Here is a 25,757-nt window from a genome sequence, read left to right on the forward strand (position 1 = left end):
TCTTCTGTGAAGTGCTTGAGACATTTACTATATTAGAGAATCTTATGTAATTGCAAGTCATCAGTTTTATTATTCTTTGATGTTTGGCACATTGGCACTGTCACATAGCTAAGAAAAAAGTAAATAAATAACTACATTAAAAAAATTATACTTGATGTACGTTAAAGAACAATTGCTAACATTAAAATTTAAAAATGGTCTAAATTGAAGTAGGCAGACGGGTGGTGTTTGTTGACATTGGTAAACCACGTGTTCAGTTTAGGGCATTAAGAACCCTTCAGCTATTTATCGACCTCTCTATAAAGAAATTCAGCAGCAGAAACATTAACAAGCCCCCTTTCGAAAGATTTTATACCAACTAAAGTCAGTAATTTTATTACGACTGAAAGTTAATTGATTTGTATAAACCAAGAAACAGGCTATTGCAGGTTAACTCATCATATACCACAATGAAAATTGATATTCAAAAGTTGATGCTTACTGTATTATTTACCTTTCCCTCTTCAGAATTTTGCTGACAGGAATTGTGTACTTCATCTTCCCTCACCAATTTTCCAGGCCATGAAGGAAATCCTTTTATTTGACCCCAGACCAAGTCACCAACATTAAACGTCCTTGGTCTATAGTGTATTAATTCATTAGATGGAGAATCTGGAATCTTTAAATCATCATCACTGCTGATGCTTTTAGTGTCTGAAGGACTTGGGGCACATCCATTAATGCTTTCTGAATTATAATCTCCATTGTACTGAATATAGTCATGTGCCAAAGAACCTGGCATTCCCTCCAAACTAGCTGAGGAGCTTGGAGATTGCTCCTCTATGGCAAGTTCCTGTTTGGGGGTTGTTAGCAACTCACCAAAGTTCCTGTTCTGTTGAGACCGGTTTCCATTGATGTGTGTGCATCTTTCCACAGTGTTTTCTAGTCTTTCTTTAAGGTTAACAATGTGTCTTTTTTGACTATTAAACCTAAAGCTGTCCTCAAGAAATCTTCTGTCCAACTGACAGTTTTTCTGCTGTAATACTGCATCAGTCTGTTCTCTGTGAAAAGAAGGTATCCTTTCCGCAGAAGGACTATGGTTTACCTGCCCAGAGTGTTCAAGAAACTTCTCACATTTCCACACTGTTGCATCACCAAGCGGAAGTTGCTCAGTTTCCCATTGTTTTTTAGGAGTGTTTCGACCTGGTGATTTGAAGTACTCAAATTCTTCCCCTTCAGGAGTTAATTTTGCTTGTTCAGAATTTTTCCTCAATTTCACTCCTCTGGCAGGCCGACTTGCCAGGATGTTTTGACTGTTGATCCGGTTGTCAATCTCCATGTTGGAAAGTCTTTTCCCATGAATCACTGCATTGACTGCATTGGAAAGATTCACAGGATTTGCAATGGAGGCAGTAAAGGCACTCATGGCACTCAGGGCTGGAATTGGGCTCATTTGTGAAGTACTACTCATCGCTGTAGTGATCACAACCTGCATTCCTTTGCTTGCAGCATCCACCACAGCTTTATATATAGCATCAACAGAAGGGTCGTGGGGACCCACAGTGGAGACCTCTTCTCTGCCTTGTTGACCTTGAACTTGTTCAATTCGATGTTGGCCACCCGACAGATCATGGAAAGTAGGAAGGGCAGTTTGGGAGCCCTCAGAGAGTAATATTGTTCCTGGATGGGAGCTTACTGGAGCATTTGAAAATGAGACATCTTGGGCTGGACTCACCTGCAGAAGAAATTTGAATCAATTGCAGCATTATTTTTCTCTTGTATAATTTGTCAGTATATGCAACAGGCAAAACTACTTTTAAATTGCACGAAATTAATTAAAGCTACACTTCAATCAGAACAATGTATTTAATGAGGAGGAAAGCATAAAAAAATTTTGAAGTCATTTTTGAAAAATGGTTAAGATATATTTGAACTAACTTCTTCACAACATTGCAGTTTTTCCTCAGTGACTTCCTGTTCTTCTGCTTGTCTGGATAATTAATGAAGTCTGCAGGTTTACTTCCTCCTATTTTTCACCAATGCAATTCAACTTGCTACCCCATTACAGAATTAAAACACATCTTCATTAGTATTTTGGCCAATTTGTCATTTGAAATTTCCTGAATTCACCCACCCCACAGATGAAATTAATATTCCTCACTTGCAGTTTTTGCTTTCTTTGTAGACACCATTATCATGGTTTTAACATTTGAGAACAAGAGGACACTGATTTAAGGTGATTAGCAAAAGAAGCAATGACAACATGAGGAAGAACTTTTTAATGCTACAATTGGCTAAGATCTGGAATGTACTGCCTGCAAGCATGTTGGAGGCATATTCAATCATGGCTTTCAAAAGGGAACTGGATAGGTACCTGAAGAGAAAAAAAATTGCAGGGCTATGGGGAAAGGGCAGGGGAGTGAGACTGGCTGAGTTGCTCTTGTGGAGAGCCAGCATGAACATAACAGGCTGCATGGCCTCCTTCTGTGCTGCAACCATTCTATGATTTTATGAATGTTTAAGTCATGATAATGGCATTTACAGCTTTGGCAATTCACACAATGAAAAATCTAAGTGTTTTCTACATATTTATGACAATTATAATTTGTAAAATTTTTTATTTAATGTACAGGTAACCTTTATGACATTGCACGGCTATTATGATGTTTAATTATTCATATTATTTTATACATAGGTGAGGCATAAAGTTCTTTTGTAAAAGTAAAACAACGATTTTACCTACTAGCTAATGTCAAAATATTGAATTCATAGTTTAAAAAAGTTATATTATGAAGAGATCATAAAAGTCAACCATAATCGTACTGAATGAGAGCAGGCTCGAAGGACCGAATGAACTATGCCTGCTCCTGTTGCTTATGTAAATCCAAGTATTGTTTATCCTTCTTCTGTTTCCTGCCTTTTCTTCATTTTTGACTGAAGCTCCCCTTGATATCCCATTTTAGATTTAAAACACAGACGTTTGGCAAATTTGCACTTGAAGTGTCCTGCAGACTTGATTTTTTTTCTTCAACATATCTCTCCTTGTTGAGGTTCAGCATAAATGCAGCTTGGAAGAGTGAGGCTCTATAGCAAGTGTCAGCAGGCGATCTAACATCACAGCCAAGCCTGATCCTTTCTTCACAAAAATATTTCTAACATGCATCTCTGGATAGCCACTGGGAGTTTGAAACCTGGCTGATTTTGCCTCTCTTACCAAGGGATGCCAAGGCCAGTTCTATCATCACACCCGATGCCCCAATCAGCTAGCTCCGCACAAGCAGAGCCTAGGAGCTTTTTGGTTCATATAACTCAGTTACTCACTGGATAAATTTGCTTAGCCAATGTGGGGAGGTGAGGAGAAACTTTAATTTATTGATCATAACATCGAGTCTAAAACTGAGAAATCGCATCATTTAAAACATTTTTTCTTAATGTTCAGAAACAACTAAAGCAGAAATACCAGTTTAGTATCAGTTGTGTGTGTGAACTCTAAAAAAAAAACTGCTGTTAAACTGGAATCGCAAACCATTCAGACTGTTAATATTCATCCCAGTGAAAGAAAAATAGATTCCCATAACTTTGGGATACTGTTGAACCCACCTCCCAGAGGCGAAAGGCAGCTTTTCAGACATTGACTATAAAGCTCCACTATGTGTTCATGTGCGAAATCTTCCATACCTTTACTGCAAATAAGGATAATACTCCCACTGCTATATGCGACCAGTGGGTGCAGAATAAGTCACAGAGAAAGGCTTCATACAAGTAACTGAGGCACTGTCGAGGAGTAAGAATCTCGAATCAATAAAAATGAGAAAAACACAAACAGCACAAACTTGCAGGTGGACCCATTTCTCTGTAAATTAGCAGTGATTCACTGGTATCAAGTCGACCACTAACATTAACAGGCAATCAACCAGAAGCAGCTTTTGGTTGCCCTCTAACAGCATAAAAGCTTCAGTTAAAGGAACTTCTGTAAATGGAACTGGAAAAGAAACAAAAATTCTGGCAAGGTCATTAGTTCAGATTTTATTGCAACAATTTGTGTTAATGATATCTATAGGGTCTCAGGGTTTTGCTTCATCTGCCTTGATTTTTTAGACTTCACTTCACTATGCAGGAAAGTCCATCTGATGTGTTTAGCTCCCTTTACAGTAATAAAGGGTCAAATGTGATTAAATCATGTGGTTGAGGAGGAAGAGATGATTTGTGCATGTCTGTGTGTGTGTGTGCATGCGTGTCTTTGTGTGTGCGTCTGTCTGACAGGGAGGATGGCTGAGGCCCCACTATTAGTGATATAGATAGGTTAAGCCCTGTTTCAGGGCTGTGTTCTCACACCTACACTGTTGACGATCTTCTTCTCTCTGCTGCTCTCACATGCGTTCAAGTCTTCAGAAGAAATTTTCCTCCATACAAGATCAGATGGCAGCTTGTTCAACCTTGCCCGTCTTAGAGCGAAGACCAAAGTACGCAAAGTCCTCATCAGGGAACTCCTCTTTGCTGACGATGCTGCATGAACATCCCACACAGAAGAGTGTCTGCAGAGACTCATCGACAGGATTGCGGCTGTCTGCAACGAATTTGGCTTAACCATCAGCCTCAAGAAAATGAACATCATGGGACAGGACGTCACAAATGCTCCATCCATCAACATCGGCGACCACACTCTGGAAGTGGTTCAAGAGTTCACCTACCTAGGCTCAACCATCAGCAGTAACCTGTCTCTCGATGCAGAAATCAACAAGCGCATGGGAAAGGTGTCCGCTGCTATGTCCAGACTGGCCAAGAGGGTGTGGGAAAATGGCACACTGACACGGAACACAAAAGTCCGAATATTTCAAATAAAAACAAGAAATGCTGGAAATACTCAGCAGGTCTGGCAGCATCTGTGGAAGTTCCGAAGAAGGGTCACTGACCCGAAACGTTAACTCTGCTTCTCTTTCCACAGATGCTTCTATTTCCAGCATTTCTTGTTTTTATTTCAGATTTCCAGCATCCGCCATATTTTGCTTTTAATCCGAGTGTTTCAAGCCTGTGTCCTCAGTATCGTGCTCGATGGCAATGAGGCCTGGACAACGTATGTCAGCCAAGAGCAACATCTCAACTCATTCCATCTTCGCTGCCTCCGGAGAATCCTTGGCATCAGGTGGCAGGACCGTATCTCCAACGCAGAAGTCCTCGAGGCGGCCAACATCCCCAGCATATACACCCTACTGAGTCAGCGCACTTGAGATGGCTTGGCCATGTGAGCTGCATGGAAGATGGCAGGATCCCCAAGGATACATTGTACAGCGAGCTCGTCACTGGTATCAGACCCACGAGCCGTCCATTTCTCCGCTTTAAAGACATCTGCAAACGCGACATGAAGTTCTGTGACATTGATCACAAGTCGTGCGAGTCAGTTGCCAGCAATCGCCAGAGCTGGCGGGCAACCATAAAGGCGGGGCTAAAGAGTGGCGAGTCAAAGAGACTTAGCAGTTGGCAGGAAAAAAGACAGAAGTGCAAGGAGAGAGCCAACTGTGTAACAGCCCCGACAACCAATTTTATCTGCAGCACCTGTGGAAGAGTCTGTCACTCTAGAATTGTCCTTTATAGTCACTCCAGGCGCTGCTCTACAAACCACTGACCACCTCTAGGCACTTACCCATTGTCTCTTGAGACAAGGAGGCTAAAGGCAAGAGATAGGTTAAGTGAGTGGGCAAAGATCTGGCAGAGTTTAATGTGGGAAATGTGAAATTGTCCATTTTGGCAGGAAGAATAAAAAAGCATACTGTCTAAATGGTGAGAGATTGCAGAGCTCCGAGATGCATAGGGATCTGGGTGTCCTAGTGCATGAATTGCAAAAGGTTAGTATGCAGGTTCAGCAAGTAATTAGGAAAGCTAATAGAATGTTATCATTTATTGCGAGGGGAATTGAATACAAAAGTAGGGAGGTAATGCTTCAGCTATACAGGGCAAGATTAAAATAGGATGTGCAAGTACTTACCTGAAAGTTTTGAAAAACACACGCCATGGGATTTGGTGGGTTACCTGGGCCAGAAAATGAAGTGTGACCTTGAAACCCCTGTAGGCCCCGAGTCCCTTGTAAAAGTTGATGATTCTGAGGAAACATCTGATTGCTATTGATCAATGTCTGGAGCCGACTTAATTGTGGGTTGTTCAAACTGTTGTTGAATGAAGGTACATCACCTGTACACAACAACAAAATACAAACGAAAGTATATTAGTGATGGAATCTGCATGCCTGCTGCATATCTACTGCACATTTCTGTTGCAAATACTTACAATGACTGGTTAAGAAAAATTAACCAAGAATTGAACAGTAAATTTATATATTAAAATCACTGTCTCTGAACAGTATAGAGTCATAGAGTCTTACAGCATAGAAACAGGCCCTTTGGCCCACCGCGTCCATGCTGACCATAATGCCTATATATACTAATCCCACCTGCCTGCATTAATTCCATATCCCTCTATGCCTTGTTCATTCAAGTACCTGTCCAGATGCCTCTTAAATGTTGCTATTGTTCCTGCCTTCACCACCTTGTATAATGTAACCACATCAAATAGTTAACATACTAAGACATCAGTGAAGAAGAATTAAAAAAAATAATCTTTTGCTGCCTACACTGACCGGGAAACTATACAGTCTGGTTATATCTCATGAATAACACAAAGAAACTTCTCTGTGTTGTTAGGGTATTCACCAAATATAGTATTATTTGGCAATCAATGGACTGCATTTAAATAGTCGTTTAGTAGTACAGAACTTGAGTATTACTGAAAATAGAGACATGTTGTTGAAACTTTTCAATTTGCACTCATCAGGACAATCACAAGAATAACCAATGTAAGGGAAAACAACAACGTATACTGCATGAGAAGGGAGTGCTGATTGGCAAGTGAACTGTGATTGGTAGAGGCATTGCCATGGCGAGTGCACCAGTTTACGGTGACTGACAGTTAATTGCCAAAATTTATTTAAAATTTAAACTAGACAGCTGGACTCTGATTGGTCAAGGCATTGCCCTGAGGAATGAACCAGCGAATGGCTGTCACTTATGTTGTTCAGCTGAAACAGGCGCAATGTGTGTACATATTCTTTCTGTCTGCAAAGAACAGGGCCCTGTGCCCTGTGTATTAATATATGTAGCTTCCAGTATGCACTAATGAGCCACACTCCGAGCCCTACTGACAATCTTAGATTGGTCGTCAGCATAATTCTTAGCACACTGTGGATTATGTAGCAAGTGTTGACCAATTGTGGAATCATTGGATTGGTTGGACACATTGTTTTGAGTTTTGCAAACATGGCTGGTTTGGTATGGCCCGTATCAAACAGCAGAAAGAACTTGTTGTTTGATACGATCCACCAGTCTTTGGGACGTACGGCCTATATACCTAGCATCACATTGGCATTGAAATTCATTTATCATGTTACTCATCTGTGTGATTGGCAGACTGTTTTTGACTTGATGGCAGCATCCTGTTGGTGGCGAGCACCGCACGTGTTGCTACTGCATAGTAGCAGCTTTAAACAGCTAGCTTCACCTGTTGCTCAAATTTGTGGGATACATTGCTCTTCCAGGGTAATTTGAGGTAGACTGGGCACTTTTCAGGGCCGAAAAAGACGGCCTTAGGTCCATTCATAAGTTTGCGTGATATACAGCGAGAAATGATCTGATCAGGTATGTATCAGGTAATGTATCCCAAAAATTTGAGCAACAGGTAAAGCTAGCCGTTTCACGCTGCTACTATACAGTAGCAACACGTGTGGTGTTCACCAACAGGATGCTGCGGTCAAGTCAAAAAGACATTCTGCCTATCACACAAATGAGTAACGTGATATATGAATTTCAATGCTAGTGTGATGCTAGGTATATAGGCCGTACGTCCCAAAGACTGGCGGATTGTATCAAACATGTCCCTTCTGTTCGCAATGGGCAAGCTATGGGCCGTACCCAACCAGCCCATGCTTGCAAAACTCAAAACACAGAGTCCAACATTAGATGTGATTCTGCGATTGGACAACATTTGCTAAATAACCCACAGTGTGCTAAGAATTACGCTGACAACCAATTTAAGATTGTCAGTAGGGCTTGGAGTGTGGTGCATTTGCACGTACTGGAAGCTACATATATTAATACACAGGGCCCTGTTCTTTGCAGACAGAAAGAATATGTGCAAACTTGGCACCTATTTCAGCTGAACAAAATAAGTGACAGCCATTCGCTGGTTCATTCCTCAGGGCAATGCCTTGACCAGAGTCAAGCTGCCTGGTTTAAATTTTAAACAAAGCTTGGCAGTTATCGGTCAATCACGGTAAACTGGTGCATTCACAATGGCAACACCTCTACCAGAGTTCAATTGCCAACCAATCAGCACGCCCTTCTCATGCAATATAAATTGTTGTTTTTCCTTACATTGGTTATTCTTGCGATTGTGATGAGTGCAAGACAAAAAGTTTCAACATGTCTCTATTTTCAGCAATACTCAAGGACTGCATTTAACTGATTATGCTCTTTTCGTTACAGATTTGCCAATATCTACACCAGTAATTTAATTCAAGGATGAATTCTAACTTTCCAAGTGATTTAATACTTATGGTTTAATTTCGTATCACTAGGTGGTGATCTTGTTTCTGGACTTACCAGGCAACTCAATAATGGGTATTGTTGATTTTGCGTCACTGGAGGCATCATCATTAAGACATTAAACAGTAATTCCTTGACTACCAGTCCTCTTGGAGGACAAAGGCAGACAGTAATCTTCCTAAAACTATTATTTTTTTAAAATTAGAAAACCATACTGGCTAAATATCTTAAATTTGAGATTTAGAATAGCGTCCATTTAACCTTTGACTTAGTTTTAAAACAATTATTACACTTTCAAATGGTCAGAATTAATTAAAAATTACAGTGGTTGGCACAAAAGTGCAGCCAAAAATAAGAGTCTTCCCAGAACAACAAAACATTTCTGAAAAATATCAAATTTAGAAGATTGCAGCCAGAATGAAACACCAAAAGCATCGATTATACTTGCTACTTGTCAAACGTGAAAATAGTCCTAAGGGGGAAAAAGTGAATTTTTAAATTAATTCATTACATGCCACAGCGGTTGGCAGAAGGATGAGGGTTCAAACACACCATAGTGGTGTCCCACAGGAATCAGGATCAAGACCTCTGTTCTTTTTGATATATATTAATGACGTGGATTTGGGTATAATGGGGTTTGATAGAGTCAGTAAGAAGAAACTGTTTCCAGTGACAGAAGGATGAGAAACCAGAGGACACAGGGTTTAAGGTAATTGTCAGTCATGGCACAATTAGTAGCATTCTTCATCTGGGAGTCACAAGGTTGTGGGTTCCAGGACCTGAGTAAAAAGTCAAGGTTGACAAAAGTCAGGTCTGAGGGAGTGCTGCACTGTTTGCAGGTTCCCTCTTTTGGATGAGATGTTAAACTGAGGCCGTCTGCCCTCTCAGGTGGACGTAAAAGGTCCCAAGGCACTATTTTAAAGAGCAGTAAAAGAACCATCGGTGAGATGAGAATTTTTTTTATGCAGTGAGTTATGATGATCCAGAATGCACTGCTTGAAAGGGTAGTAGAAGCAGATTGAATAACATTCAAAAGAGAATTGGACAAATACTAAAAAAAAGGAAAATAAAATGCTGACCTATAAGGAAAGGACTAGAGAGAAAGGGCAGAGGAATAGGACCAATTGGATCGCTCTTCCAAAAAGCCAGCACAGGCTGAATAGCACCCTTCTGTGCTGTATCATTCTATAATTCATTCTAGGGCTTCAGCTTGTAATCTAAGCGCCAATGCAATCTTGCATTAGAGATGTCATCCTTTAGTTTCAGGCATGAAATTGAAGTCTCATTTGCCTACTTCAGGGGTTCAAGTAGATGTTAAAGATCTCAGAAGGAAAGAAAAAAAGACTTGCATTTATAATCGCACCTTTCACGACCACCGGATGTCTCAAAGTGCTCTACAGCCAATGAAGTAATTTGTGAACTGTAGTTACTGTTGTAATGTAGGAAATGCAGCAACCAAGCTCCCACAAACAGCAATGTGATAATGAGCAGATGAAGTATTTTGGTGATGTTGGTTGAAAGATAAATACTGGCCAGGACCAGGGATAATTCCCCTTCTCTTCTGCGAAATAGTGCCATGAGATATTTTGTGTCCATCTCAGAGACCAGACATGGCCTCGATTTAATGTCACATCTGAAAGAAGGTGCTTGCAACAGTGCAGCACTCCCTCAGTACTGCACAGGAGTGTCAGCCTTGATTTTTGTGCTCAAGTCCTGGAGTGGAACTTGAACCCAGAACCTTCTGACTCAGAGGCGAGTGTGTTACGAACTGAGCCATGAGTGGCACATCTCATGGTATTTGAGGAAATCAGGGATTTGTTCTGGTGTCCTAGCCAACATCCCTTCCCTCTAACATCAGTAAAAACAGATTAACTAGTCATACATCACATTGCTGTTTGGCTATGTGACAGAAGTTACTGGACTTAAAGTAATTTATACGTGAAATGCTTTAGGATGTTTCAGAGACATCCTTCATTATTTTGCGTTTCCACACCAATCCAATTGACTCGTCTTGAAATCAAATAGTGACACTTTTAACATCAATTAGATTATGTAAATGTGCAGATAACTAAAAAGTTAAAAACACTCATTTTGAAGCTGGATCATCATTTTGCATGTCTATATCACTCAGATGCTTTCTTGCACAAACAAAAACCTCCTTTGCTTTACCTTTCCCATTCATTATACAAAGGTGTGGTTGCTGATGCAAATCCAACAAATGTTTCAATTACATAGCCTGCAATTCAGTTCACTCAACGAGTACATTGATTTCGATAAGTTATGGAAAGAAGGACAAGAAGTTGGAGGATAATAAACCGGAGGGAAAAAACTTGGCCAATTTCAAGAAAATTCTTTGACAAATTAATCAAGAAAGTGCTAGGAGACCACCGGTACCTTGATATGTCAGTTAAAATGAAACACCCCAATATGCCCGAAAGTCCATCTTCTTCAGAAATTGTCAAGTCAGTTTATCTTGACGAATTGTAGTGCACCAACACATACCACATTCACCCACCTTTTGCAGAGCATATTAACCCTCGTATCCAACCTGGCTCTTACTAATATCCGATCGTCTTGCAACTTCTACATCACATCCTTGAATTGTAAACATCTTAAATCATAATCCTCCAAAATCTATGTTTGTCCAAAATGAATCATTGTAACTAAGAATATTCTCAAGAAGTGGGATACCTAAATTTAGCCATTATTTGCATCCTTTCCAACACCTTGATATCCATCGCCAGATCTGAGGTTCAAAACTGGATACAATACTCAAAGTCAGAATACACCAAAGTCTTCAAAATGAGTGTTTTTAACTTATATAAAAATCAAAGTTCAAGTTCTTAGTTTTGTACTTCATTGACCTGGCAATACTTACAAGAACCCTATTTGCCTCCTTTGTAGGTTAGGTCATATTGCTCTATCCTCCTTCATTAATAGTCACCCATGTACAGACTCCAAGTGGCCTTTTAATACCAACATATAGAGACTACTGGGTCTCTGGATACCTTCCATGATCAGTGGCACACCATGGAATGTTATGTTTGATTTAGCCTGACCTCACCACTCTAATTTGGCTCCTTTTAAGCGGCAGCAATTAAATCTCCTTGAATCACCTCCCCACAAAATTCAGAACCTAGCCACATTAAATATCAGCCATTTATGAACTAATTAATTTGTTATCTCAAATTAGTTTGCACCCTGTTCATCTCATTTTTAACCCTTGCACACATTTTTATCATTATGCACTTGAGATTATGATGTTATGAAGGTGCTTCTATTTTAAAAATATTTTTTGAGGACTTGTGTGTAAAAGTCTGTGGACATACCTGAGGAGATGCTGAACTTGTTTTTTTTTTCAAAAAAAGCCACTGTAAGGACTTGGGACTTTGTTTAAAAACACTTACTGGAAGTCTCATGTCTTAAGCTAAGTAAACAGCAGGAACCTTGCTGACTATGGGCATTGTTTACAGAGAAGTTACAAATCAAGATTTATGGAGGTCAAGAGTCGGTTTCGTTTTTGGATATTGTTTTGGTTCAGTTGAGGTGCGGACTGTTTTGAATGTCAGTTGGGATTGCAGCCTGCTGAGAAGCACCTAGCTCATCTTGTGCTACCTCTGAGAAACCTTGAGAATCCAGTAGGAGAAATAGAGAAACTTATGCAGCATTTTTCCTGAAAAGCCTGCAAGACTAATCCTCGACGTCGCCTGAAGAAAACTGCTTCAAAAAGATCCCTGTGACAGCTGTCTATGTTATTTCTGGATGCCAAAAGACCAGCTGGGGACATTCCATATCTTATCCTTTTTATTCAGGAATTAGCAAGTATTTAGCCAAAGTATTTTTTTGTCTTTTTGTAAAGAGATCTCTGCCGAGAAAACTTCTTTATTTTTTTCTTTAACCTGTGTATGTGTGAATGTATGTGTGTTGGATTATTTGGAAGGGAACTTTCATATTTCAACTTGTGTGTTACTAAGCTTTGCATCTTTATTGAATAAGTCTTGTTTTCTTAAATAAATTATTCATTTTTGTTCTGTATTAAAAAATCCTGGTTGGCGGATTTTATTTTGAAACTAAAATAGATTGGGTATATACTTGGCTGTATGGATAACCGGGCAAAACATTTAAATATATATTGTGATCCGTGGAGAAATGAAACTAGAGAAAGACAGTGCACTCCACCAGTCTTGGTTGTAACAATTAATAAAACTATTAAACAGTGCAGTGCTCCATTATTTCTCAACCCCATGTGAACGCCTTCTTTTCATAACCTCTCTCTATTGATCCAATTTAAAGCAACAACTTGCATTTATCTTTAACACAGAAATAATTGCTCATGACACTTCAACTTGTATTTATATAGCACCTTTAATATAATATGAAGTCCCAAGGTGCTTCACAGGGACATTATAAAACAAAACAAAACAAACCACAAAAGGAAATGTTAGGGCAGATGACCAAAAATTTGTTCAAACAGGTAGATTTTAAGGAGTGTCTTTAAGGAGGAAAGACGAGGTAGACAGGGAGAGAGGTTTAAGGAGTGAATTCCAGCCGAAGGCATAGCCACCAAAAATCGGGGTGCTCAAGAGGCCAGAATTAGAGGAGAGCAGGTATCTCAGAGGATTGTGGGGCTGGAGGAGATTACAGAGATAGGGAGGGGTGAAGCTATGGAGAATCTGAAAATAAGGATGAGAATTTAAAAATCGAGTGTTGCTTAACTGGGAACCAATGTAGGATGATGGGTGAATGGGATACAGGCAGAAGAGTTTTGGATGCCAAGTTTATGGAGGATAGAGCGTGGGAGGTTGGCCAGGTGTGTCTAACACTAGTCAAATCTAGAGATAACAAAGCATGGAGCCAGGTGTGTGAGAAAGTAGTCAAATCTAGAGTTAACAAAGGCATGGATGATGGTTTCGGCAGATGAGCTGAGGCAGGGCAGTTGAGTGAGGTTACAGAGATGGAAATAGGTGGTCCTAGTGATCCCGTGGATACGTAGTTGGAAGCGCATCTTGGGGTTAAATATGTCACCGAGGTTGTGAACAGTCTCGTTCAGTCTCAGACAGTTGCCAAAGAGAAAAATAGAGTCGGTGGCTAGGGAACGGAGTTTGTAGCGGGGACCGAGTACAATGGTTTTGGTTTTTCCAATATTCTTCCAAATTTGGAAGAAATTTCTGCTCATTCAATACTGGATTTTGGACAAGCAGTCTGACAATTTAGAGACCGTGGAGGGGTCGAGAGGGGTGGTGGTGAGGTAGAGCTTGTTGTCATCAGTGCATGTGGAAAGTGAGTCGCCAAAGGGAAGCATGATAAATTGAAGGGGATCAAGGATAGGGCTTTGGGGTCACTGGAGTTAACTGTGTGGAAGCAGGAAGAGAAGCCATTTTCTGGCTACGATTAGATAAATAATAATGGACTAGGCAAGTACAGTATCATGCAGCTGGATGACGGTGGAAAGGCATGAGATGAGGATGATGTTATCAACCATGAAAATACAAACCCTGAGCCAAAGGAGGTATGAAGAGGGGAGTTTTAAGGAAGAGAAGGAGGTGGTGAGATTATTAAGATAGGTTAGGGTGAGCGATGAGACCGAAGCAGCTGAAGGCACAGCCACCAATTGTGGGGTGATAGGAGGAAGGGGTGCGCAAGAGGCCAGAAATAAAGGGGGTGGGGATGAATGATAGGGCTGGAGATCATTGCAAGGATAGGGATACAAAGACAGTGATTTCAATGCAATGGAGAACTTTAAATTTAAGGGACTGGGGGATTAGGAGCCAAGGTGGTGAACAAAGACATGGTGTGGGATGGGATATGGACAGCAGAGTTTTGAATAAGCTGAAGTTCAAAGACAGTGTGGGATTTGGATGCCAGCCAGTAGGAGATTGCAAGAATCAAATCTGGAAGTGACAAGGGCATGGATAAGGGTTTCAGCAGCATGTGGGCTGGAGGAAAAGGCAGACGCATGCAATGTTACATATGTAAGTAGGGCATCTTTATGACACAGCGGATATGGGGTTGATGCTTAACGAAAAGTAGAATAGGACACAGAAGTTATAAACAGGCAGAATCAACCTGAACTAATGGCTGGGTCCAAAGATATGACTTCAGCTTAACCAACGATTAGCTATAGGAGATTACAGCTCATCCAATAGATGCTGGAAAAGTAGCTTGACAACAAAGAGGCAGTGCAAGAGTCCAGAGTGGTGGCAGAGAGATGGGTGTTACCGGCATACCTGTGGAACCTGAGCCTATGTTTGTACATTATGTCACCAAGGGGTGGCAAATAGCTAAGGTAAAGGAATAGGTTGAGAATAGATTTTTGGGGGACTCTAGAAGTAATGCTGCAGGGGCAAGAGAAGCCATTGTTGGAAAACTTCTGGCTGCGATTTTTTCCCTACTCTTTCATGGAATGTGGACGTCGCTGGCAGGCCAGCATTTGTTGCCCATCCCTAATTGCCCTTGAACTGAGTGGCTTGCTAGGCCATTTCAGAGGGCAATCAAGCGTCAACCACATTGCTTTGGGTCTGGAGTCACGCATAGGCCAGACCAGGGAAGGACAGCTGATTTCCTTCCCTCAAGGACATTTGTGAACCAGATGGGTTTTTATGACAATTGATAGTTTCATGGCACCATTACTGAAACTAGCTTTCAATTCCAAATTTTTATTAATTGAATTTAAATTCCACCAGCTGCCATGGTGGGATTTGAACCCCTGCCCCCAGGGCATTAGCCTGGGCCTCTAGATTACTTATCCAGTGACATTACCACTACGCCACTGTTTCCCCGGTATCAGATAGATTAAGATTAGAACCAATTAAAGGTAGCCTCACAGAGATGAAGAATGGAGAAGAGGCATTGGAGAAGAATGGTGTGGTCAAACTTGCCAAAAGTTGCAGTGAGGTCAAGGAGGGAAAAGAGGGACAGTGCATCAAGGCCACTGTCACTGAGTATGCCAATATTGACTTTGGTTAGGAGAGTTTCAGTGCTCTGCTGCTGGGGTGGAAACCAAATTGGGGAGATTCAAATCAGGAAGTTATGGGGAAAGATGGTCAGATTTGGGAGGTGAAAACATATTCAAGGACCTGGGAGATGAAAGGATGATTGGAAATGAGGCAGTAGTTTGCAAAGACAGAAGAATAAGGATTTTTTTTTGAAGAGGGAGTGATGACAGGGGTTTTGAAAAGGTGTACAGTACCTGAGAACAGGGAAATAGGATGAGATGACCTTTGAGAGCACATGAGGGGAGTTGTGGGTACAGGTTATGTTCTTATGTTAGAGTAGAAGAGAATCTGGGGTGGTTTGTATGGTGGAAATGCATAAGTGGAAGAAGCAACTGAATGGACAGGCTCAATTTTAAATGATGGAACAGTCCGTGAGCTCCTCACGCTTTTTTAAAAAAAGAGATGAGGGTGGAGGCGGCAGAGGACTGGGGTTTAAAGAGACGGCTGACAGCAAGGACAAAAAACTGGAACTTACCTTTGCTCTCTTGGACAATCCTGGAGCAGTGGGTTGCATTGGCAGAGGAGAATGAGGCCTGATAATGCTCAATATGATCCAGTCAGAATGAACCAGCTGTGAGCCAGATGAGCTCAAGTCTGCACCCCTTGAACTTGAGGGAGCAAAGTTAGGGGCCATACCAGAGGAATGACCAGGATGGGGGACAGTAAATGTGTTGCTGAAGATAAAGGCATCATAGGTGGAGGTGAAGGAGTGGTTGAACAAACACCTGTAAAAGTCTCATGATCAATGAAACACCAAAGGCAAGGCAGCAGTTGTGAGTGCAATCATAAATGACTGACAGGAGAGTTTCCCCCCCCCCTCCCCCCCAAAAAATGGTTGTATAAAGAAAGAATAGGAGGAGGTAAGGATGATGTGTTTGGTGTGGGATACAATGAACCAATTCAATCCATTCCACTATCTTTTCAATACTACTTTAAAAAAAAACTATTTGGAAATCCAAGTGGACAATGGCTTTTGAATTTCATTCAGCCGGTTTTAGTCTGTTCTTCAAAATATTCACAAATTAGTGCAGCAAGACTGTTGCCTTCTAAAGTCATCATAAATATCCTCAGTGACTACAGCACCCTGCAAGTGTTAATTTGTAGCAATTTTGTTTTGTCCATGGCATGTGGGTGTTGCTGGCAAGGCCAGCAATGATTGCCCAGCCCTAATAGCCCATGAAAAGGTGGTGGTGTGGTGCCTTCTTGAACCACTGCAGTCCATGTGGTGTAGGTACACCCACAGTGCTATTAGGGAGGTGTTCCAGGTTTTTTGATCCAGTGACATTGAAGGAACAGAGATATAATTCCAAGCCAGGATGGTGTGTTACATGGAGGGGAGCCTCCAGGCAGTGGTGTTCCCATGCATCTGCAGCCCTTGTCCTTCTAGGTGGTGGAGATCACAGGTTCAGAAGGCACCATGGAAGGAGCTTTGGTGAGTTGTTGCAGTGCATCTTGTATTTGGTACACACTGCAGCCACTATGCACTGTGGTGGAGGGACTGAATGTTTAAGATGTTAGTTGGGGTGCCCGTCAAGTGGCCAGCTTTGTCCGAGATGGTGTCAAGCTTCTTGAATGTTGTTGGAGCAGCGCTCATCCAGGCAAGTGGGGAGTATTCCATCACACTCCTGACTTGTGCCTTGTAGATAGTGGAAGGTCTGTGGGGAGTCAGGAGGTGCAAGACTTGCCACTGAACGCCCACCTTCTAACTTGCTCTTGTAGCTACAGTATTTATATAGTTGGTCCAGTTAAGTTTCTGGTCAATACTGACCCTCAGGATGTTAATATGGGGAATTGAGCAATTGTAATGTCACTAAATGTCAAAAGAAGATGGTTAGATTCTCTCTTGTTGCAGATGGTCATTGCCTGGCACTTGTGTGGCATGAATGCTACTTGTCGCTTATAAGCCCAAGCCTGAATATTGTGCTGCAAGCAGGCATAGACTGCTTCAGTATCAGAGGAGTTGCAAATGGTACTGAACACTGTGCAATCATAAGCCAGCATCTCCACTTCGGACCTTATGATGGATGGAAAGTCATTGATAAAGCAGCCGAAGATGGTTGGACCTCGGACTGTGCCCTGAGGAAGTCCTGCAACGATGCCCTGGGGCTGAGTTAATTGGCCTCCAACAACAATTATCTTCATCGGCGCTAGGTATGACTCTAGCCAGTGGAGAGTTTTCCCTCTTATTCCCATTGGCTATAACTTTACCAGGGCTCCTTGATGCCACAGTCAGATGCTGCCTTGATGTCAAGGGCCTCACCTCTGAAACTCATGTTTGGACCAAGGCTGTAATGAGGTCTGGAGACAAGCAATCCTGGCCGAACCCAAATGGAGCATTGGAGAGAAAGTTATTGGTGAGTAAACGCTGCTTGATATCACTGTCAACGAAACCTTCTATTACTTTGCTGATGATTGAGAGTAGACTGATGGGGCAGTAATTGGTTGGATTGGATTTATCCTGCTTTTTGTGGACAGGATTTACCTGGGCAATTTTCCACATTGTCAGGTAGATGCCAGTGTTATAGCCGTACTTGAACAGCTTGGCTAGTGGCACGGCTCGTTCTGATGCACAAGTCTTCAGTACTACAGTTAGGATGTTGTCGGTGACCATAGCCTTTGCTACAAACTAGCATCTGTGATGATGGGGTCCTCGGGAGGAGGCCAAGCTGGATCATCCACTCAGTACTTCTGGTTGAAGATGGTTGCAAGCACTTCAGCCTCGTCTTTTGCACTCAGGCGCTGGGCTCCGCCATCACTGAAGATGGGGATGCTCATTGAGCTTCCTCCTCCCATTAGTTGTTTAACTGTCCACCACCATTGACAACTGGATGTGGCAGGACTGCTGAGATTTGATCTGATCCGTTGGTTGTGGGATGGCTTAGCTCTGTCTATATGTTTTGCAATACTTCCTAATATCTTCTCTGCAACTGAAATTAAACTTAATAGCCTGCAGTTTTGAAGATCAGATTTCCCCCTTGTAAATTACACTATTATATGAGCTACTCTGGAGCTCAGGAACTATCAAAGCTATTGAAAACCACAGATGACTGACTGTTCCCCCTGTCTCCTTACGCACTCCAGGATAAAGTTAATCAGGTTCTGCTGCCTTTTAAAGATTTAAATTCATTAAATTTAGCAGGGATCAATTTGCAGTGCAAAATTTGTTATGTCTATGTAACCAGCTAGAAATTATGTAGCAAAATTAAACTCAATTGTCAATATAAATGACATTTTTGAATAACCAGTTATAATTTGAGAATCAGTCTAAAAAGGGTAACAGGTGACAGTCATTTTGAAAGCTCAATACAGAAATAAGTTGTCAAATTAAGGATAGAAGGTTTAGGTATATACTGTAGCTGCTACTTACGAAAGGACAAAAAGTTTTAATTTCACAATTTTAAAAGGCTGAATTATTGCTTTAGGCTATTTCTGCTGTCACATTTCATAGCAATGCTCGTTATTTATGACAACACCAAATTTATGTGCTTTTTTAAAACTGTTCAAAGCAACTGCTGCAATTTTTCTTTCCTGTATGAAAAAAGCAAAAAATTAGGATTTAATATGACCTGGTGCATGATCTGAATCTCAGCAGCTTTTAATTGTGAACTCAAGAGATCACATTTATTTCAGATTATTTACGAGAGATTTTTCAACATACATTTATGTTGCGTTTTTATAATCTAACATGGAAAATTCAATATGCTATGGAAATGTTTAAGGCACAGCAGAGGTTTTATGATCCTTGTAACTGAGTTGCAACACTGGGTGGAATTTTATGCTGGCGGAGACGGTGGTCTCGACATCGGGGGAAACAGACAAGAGAGATCCTTCGTTCGTCCTTTGTAGGAAAGGCCAGCTGAATTTAGTGCCAATCAGGCACTTAACTTGACAGCGGCAGAACCTCCATAAGATTTCGGTCCCCATCACTGGAAGTCCCAGTCTTGCAGAGCTGCTGGCCAGAGTCTGTAGTAGCAGCGACCAGACACCGAGGAACAGTGCTGGAACTAGGCTTAAGGTAGGTCAGGAAGGGGTCTCAGTGAGGGTTACCGGGGGGTAGGGTACGCAGCAAGGGCAGGGGGAGGTCCTCAGTGGCCACCCCACCTTCCAAATGCTGGGTTTCTTGTGCAGGCACCCCCACCCCTGCAGGCAGGAAGCAGCCCGCACTGTTTTTCGTGCCGTGCTTCCCATGTGGCGACAAGGCCACCCGCTGCTTGGTAACTGTGGCTGCAGCGGGAAGAGGGCCTTAATTCGGGACTAATTACTCATTATGCAGGCCCCCACCTCCAAGCATGAGGCATATTAAATTCGCCAAATGGACATTAAATTTCAAACTACTGTTGAAGTGAAGAAAGACTTGCTTTAAAAATATTTGTCAGATCTTGGCTTGAAAGACATTTGAATATTAACAGATAGTGCTAGGAAAGGATAAAGGACCATTCCCTGACACATTCAACCCATGGTGGACTTTGATCACGAGACATTGAAGGTGGGGGAGCTCGCATTCCAGGTTGACTGCTAAGATGGTTAAATTTTTTTTTTAAATTCATTCATGGGATGGAGGCATCACTGGCCAAGCCAGCATTTATTGCCCATCCTTAATTGCCTTTGAGAAGGTGGTGGTGAGCTGGCTTCTTGAACCGCTGCAGTCCATGTGGGGTAGGTACACCCACAGTGCTGTTAGGAAGGGAGTTCCAGGATTTTGACCCAGCGACAGTGAAGGGACGGCGATAGAGTTCCAAAACAGGATGGTGTGAGACTTGGAGGGGAACTTGGGTGGTGGTGTTCCCATGTATTTGCTGCCCTTGTCCTTCTAGTTGGTAGAGGTCGCAGGTTTGGAAGGTGCTGTCTAAGGAGCCTTGGTGCATTGCTGCAGTGCATCTTGTAGATGGTACACACTGCTGCCACTGTGCATCGGTGGTGGAGGGAGTGAATGTTTGTAGATGGGGTGCCAATCATGCGGGCTGCTTTGTCCTGGATGGTGTCGAGCTTCGACTGTTGTTGGAGCTGCACCCATCCAGGCAAGTGGAGAGTATTCCATCACACTCCTGACTTGTCCCTTGTAGATGGTGGACAGGCTTTGGGGAGTCAGGAGGTGAGTTACTCAAAGAACAAAGAAAAGAACAAAGAAAATTACAGCACAGGAACAGGCCCTTCGGCCCTCCAAGCCTGCGCCGATCCAGATCCTCTATCTAAACATGTCGCCTATTTTCTAAGGGTCTGTATCTCTTTTCTTCCTGCCCATTCATGTATCTGTCTAGATACATCTTAAAAGACGCCATCGTGCCCGCATCTACCACCTCCGCTGGCAACGCGTTCCAGGCACCCACCACCCTCTGCGTAAAGAACTTTCCACGCATATCCCCCCTAAACTTTTCCCCTCAGGATTCCTAGCCTCTGACCTGCTCTTGTAGCCACGGTATTTATATGGCTACTCCAGTTCAGTTTCTGGTCAATGGTAGCCCCTAGGATGCTGATAGTGGGGGGATTCAGCGATGGTAATGCCGTTGAATGTCAAGGGGAGATGGTTAGATTCTCTCTTGTTGGAGATGGTCATTGCCTGGCACTTGTGTGGCGAATGTTACTTGCCACTTATCAGCCCAAGCCTGGGTGTTGTCCAGGTCTTGCTGCATCTGGACACGGGCTGCTTCAGTATCTGAGGAGTCACAAATGGTGCTGAACATTGTGCAATCATCAGAGAACATCCCCACTTCTGACCTTATGATTGAAGGAAGGTCATTGATGAAGCAGCTGAAGATGGTTGGGCCTCGGACACTACCCTGAGGAACTCCTGCAGTGACGTCCTGGAGCTCAGATGATTGGCATCCAACCACCACAACCATCTTCCTTTGCGCCAGGTATGACTCCAGCCAGCAGAGGATTTTCCCCTGATTCCCATTGACCTCAGTTTTGCTAGGGCTCCTTGACACCATACTCGGTCAAATGCTGCCTTGATGTCAAGGGCAGTCACCTCACCTCTTGAGTTCAGCTCTTTTGTCCATGTTTGAACCAAGGCTGTAATGAGGTCAGGAGCTGAGTGGCCCTGGCGGAACCCAAACTGAACGTCACTGAGCAGGTTATTGCTAAGCAAGTGCCACTTGATGGCACTGTTGATGACACCTTCCATCACTTTACTGATGATTGAGAGTAGGCTGATGGGGCGGTAATTGGCCGGGTTGGACTTGTCCTGCTTTTTGTGTACAGGACATCCCTGGGCAATTTTCCACATTTCAGGGTAGATGCCAGTGTTGTAGCTGTACTGGAACAGCTTGGCTAGGGGCGCGGCAAGTTCTGGAGCACAGGTCTTCAGTACTATTGCCGGAATATTGTCAGGGCCCATAGCTTTTGCAGTATCCAGTGCCTTCAGTCGTTTCTTGATATCATGCGGAGTGAATCGAATTGGCTGAAGTCTGGCATCTGCGATGCTGGGGAATTCAGGAGGAGGCAGAGATGGATCATCAACTCGGCACTTCTGGCTGAAGATTGCTGCAAATGCTTCAGCCTGATCTTTCGCACTGATGTGCTGGGCTCCCCCATCATTGAGGATGGGGATATATGTGGAGCCACCTCCTCCAGTTAGTTTTTTAATTGTCCACCACCATTCACGGCTGGAGTGGCAGCACTGCAGAGCTTAGATCTGATCCGTTGGTTATGGGATCGCTTAGCTCTGTCTATCGCATGCTGTTACGCAGTTTGGCATACAAGCAGTCCTGGGTTGTAGCTTCACCAGGTTGACACCTCATTTTGAGGTATGCCTGGTGCTACTCCTGGCATGCCCTCCTGCACTCTTCATTGAAGCAGGGTTGGTCTCCTGGCTTGATGGTAATGGTAGAGTGGGGGATATGCCGGGCCATGAGGTTACAGATTGTGGTTGAGTACAATTCTGCTGCTGCTGATGGCCCACAGTGCCTCATGAAGGCCCAGTTTTGCATTGCTGGATCTGTTCGAAATCTATCCCATTTAGCACGGTGATAGTGCCACACAACACGATGGACGGTATCCTCAATGTGAAGGCTGGACTTCGTCTCCACAAGGACTGTGCGGTGGTCACTCCTACCAATACTGTCATGGACAGAAGCATCTGCGGCAGGCAGATTGGTGTGGACAAGGTCAAGTATGTTTTTACCTTGTGTTGGTTCCCCCACCACCTGCCACAGACCCAGTCTAGCAGCTATGTCCTTTAGGACTTGGCCAGCTCGGTCAGTAGTGGTGCTACCAAGCCACTCTTGGTGATGGACATTGAAGTCCCCCACCCAGAGTACATTTTATGCCCTTGCCACCCTCAGTGCTTCCTCCAGGTGGTGTTCAACATGGAGGAGTACGGAGTCATCAGCTGAGGGAGGGCGGTAGGTGATAATCAGTAGGAGGTTACCTTGTCCATGTTTGACCTGATGCCATGAGACTTCACGGGGTCCAGAGTCCATGTTAAGGACTCCCAGGGCAACTCCCTCCCTACTGTATACCACTGTGCCACCACCTCTGGTGGGTCTGTCCTGCCAGTGGGACAGGACATACCTGGGGATGGTGATGGCAGTAATAAAAACAAGAAATGCTGGAATCACTCAGCAGGTCTGGCAGCATCTGTGGAAAGAGAAGCAGAGTTAACGTTTCGGGTCAGTGACCCTTCATGGTGATGGCAGTGTCTGGGACATTGTCTGTAAGTTATGATTCCGTGAGTATGACTATGTCAGGCTGTTGCTTGACTAGTCTGTGGGGCAGCTCTCCCAACTTTGGCACAAGCCCCCAGATGTTAGCAAGGAGGACTTTGCATGGTCGACCGGGCTGGGTTTGCCGCTGTCGTTTCCGGTGCCTAGGTCGACGCCGGTTTCATTCCTTTTTATTGACTTCGTCGCGGTTAGATACAACTGAGTGGCTTGCTAGGCCATTTCAGAGGGCATGTAAGAGTTAACCACGTTGCTGTGGGTCTGAAGTCACATGTAGGCCAGACCAGGTAAGGACATTAGTGAACCAGATGGGTTTTTACAATCAACAATGGTTTCATGGCCATTAGACTAGCTTTTAATTCCAGATTTATTAATTAAATTAAAATTCCACCTTCTGCTGTGGTGGGATTCGAACCCATGTCCCCAGAGAAATACCCTGGAGTCTCTGGGTTACTAGTCCAGTGATAATACCACTACGCAACCGCCTACCCAAACAAACGGACATGGTGAAACCAGCTAGTCACATGACTAACCTGCTGGGCAACCTGAATTTTTTGAATTTGTACAAACAGTTTGGGCAGAAAGTCTGTTTTCTCCTGAACTGAGACGATCTCTCGTCTGCTCCCATCTCTTTCTCACAAGCCTCTGAATCCACTGAAGACACATGAACCTCAAGAGAGATAAGTCCCCTACAGCAAACAAGGTTTAAGAATACTGGGCCCCAACGAAAAGCAAGATCTACCTGCAATCAAGGACTCGACAGTGAGCTCGAAAAACTGTAACAAAAGCTCTTCAGATATTGCCTCAAACTTTTCCATTTTATTTCTTCTGCTCTGTTCTGTCTTCGCATGTGTGGATTCCGTGTGCATGCCAGCGTGGGCACGTCATGTATCCGTAGGCATAAACTGAATTAGGGTTTAAGTTTAATAAATTTCAACGTTTTTTCTTTAAACCTAAGAAAGCCTGTTTGTACTGGTTTCTTTGCCTCATAATTGGAAAGCGGTGAACAAGGATTCACAAAGGGGGAGCTTAAAACAGGTGTGTTTAAAATTAAACCCTGTTATGGTAAGACCAGGTGAAGGCTGAAAGGGATCCCTAGACACCTTTTTCACCGGGTCAGAACACTCAGTTAAGGGCCTCAATTGGCAGCGGGGCCACCAGATTTTATGCTCTCCCCACTTCCAAACCCACCTTAAATAGCCAACAACATGGGAAAACAGCAACAGCATTTAAAATTAGGACCTCAGAAAGTGTATACCTGCAAACTCGCAACCTTTACTCAGGATAACTTCATTTAAATCACTAAAATATACTGAATATGGCAAGGACTGCCCTGACGCCTCTGTTTGGCAAAGGTAGTGCTTTGCTGTACTATATAGCCTGGTAGTTCCCAGGCTTGATTTACAGTCCAGCTGATCTCAACTGGAACAGAGTAGGGGCACTAAAACAGCCTCAGTGTCCTGGGCCAGTGAGATAAAATATAACAAATTCAAGAAAACATGAACATGTGGTTGGTAGGTAAAGACAAAACTAACCTCTGTTGCAATGTCCTCAAAAGAATGTATAGCATATCGACAGACATCGTCAAGGTTACACAAAGAATTACCACTTGGCGAAGTCTTGGGAAATTATACTCATGTGGGATTCAACATCTATAAATGCAATTATTGCTTCACCAATTATGTCCCCATTTCCTTTTAAAGCCTGCAGATATAAATTGTCCAGAGTAGCTACTGTGTCTATTTTAATCGTTTCTAATCTTTTCTCATAACGATATTGTTATTTTCATGCGAACACCTCTGCTGTACTTGGAAATCTTATCACACTTGTGCAACTTTTCCTTCTCTTAACTAAAGTTGTGTAATTAGTTTCATACCCAATGTTTCTTTTACAGATTCCAGGTTACCTCTACTATTTTTAAATTTTTCCTGTATTAATTCAAAGAATTGTTTATTTGCCTGTTCCTGCAAATTTTCATTTCCTGAAAGTACCGACTCATGCTGGCATGCAACATCTGGCACAACACTGCTAACCCACCATGAATTTTAAAAAAATTAATTCATGGGATGCCCGCTTTTATTGCCCATCCTTAATTGTCCTCGAAAAGGTGGTAGTAAACCGCCTTCTTGAATAGCTGCAGTACACATGGTGAAGGTACTCTCAGCGCTATTAGGGAAGAAGTTTCAGGATTTTGACCCAGCAATGAAGAAATAGCAATATATTTCTGTGTCAGGACAGTATGAGACTAGGAGGGGAACTTGGAGGCAGTGGTGTTCTTGTGCGTCTGCTGCCCTTGTCCTTACAGCTGGTAGAGGTTGTGGGTTTGGTAGATGCTATTGAAGAAGCCTCTGCAAGTTGCTGCAGTGCATTTTGTAGATGGTACACACTATGCGCCAGTGCTGGAGGGAGTGAAGGTTAAGGTGGTGACTGGGGTGCAAATCAAGCAGGCTGTTTTGTCCTGGACAGTGTCAACCTTTTTGACTGCTGTTGAACTTGCACTCTTCCAGGAAATTGGAGAGTATTCCTCACTA

General features: G+C 42.9%; 1 protein-coding gene across 13 annotated transcripts in view; it reads right to left on the reverse strand.

Annotated features, from left to right (window-relative positions):
• LOC137371914 (methyl-CpG-binding domain protein 5-like) overlaps window positions 1–25,757 on the reverse strand; it is a 321,882-nt gene that overhangs the window by 43,748 nt on the left and 252,377 nt on the right. For 10 of the 13 annotated variants that reach the window (XR_010975304.1, XR_010975303.1, XM_068034970.1 and 7 more), the window contains 2 exons: window positions 5,963–6,165; window positions 482–1,714 (listed from right to left, as the gene is read on the reverse strand). Coding sequence is in view for 9 of the 13 variants with exons in the window: in XM_068034970.1 (XP_067891071.1) it covers window positions 482–1,714; window positions 5,963–6,165 (1,436 nt within the window). In the remaining 4 variants the exon portion in view is untranslated. The remainder of the gene's footprint in view (window positions 1–481; window positions 1,715–5,962; window positions 6,166–25,757) is intronic. The other 3 variants (XR_010975306.1, XR_010975305.1, XM_068034969.1) reach the window with 1 other exon arrangement.

Source organism: Heterodontus francisci, chromosome 7 (genome assembly GCF_036365525.1).
Source record: "Heterodontus francisci isolate sHetFra1 chromosome 7, sHetFra1.hap1, whole genome shotgun sequence".
NCBI classification, from domain to species: domain Eukaryota; kingdom Metazoa; phylum Chordata; class Chondrichthyes; order Heterodontiformes; family Heterodontidae; genus Heterodontus; species Heterodontus francisci.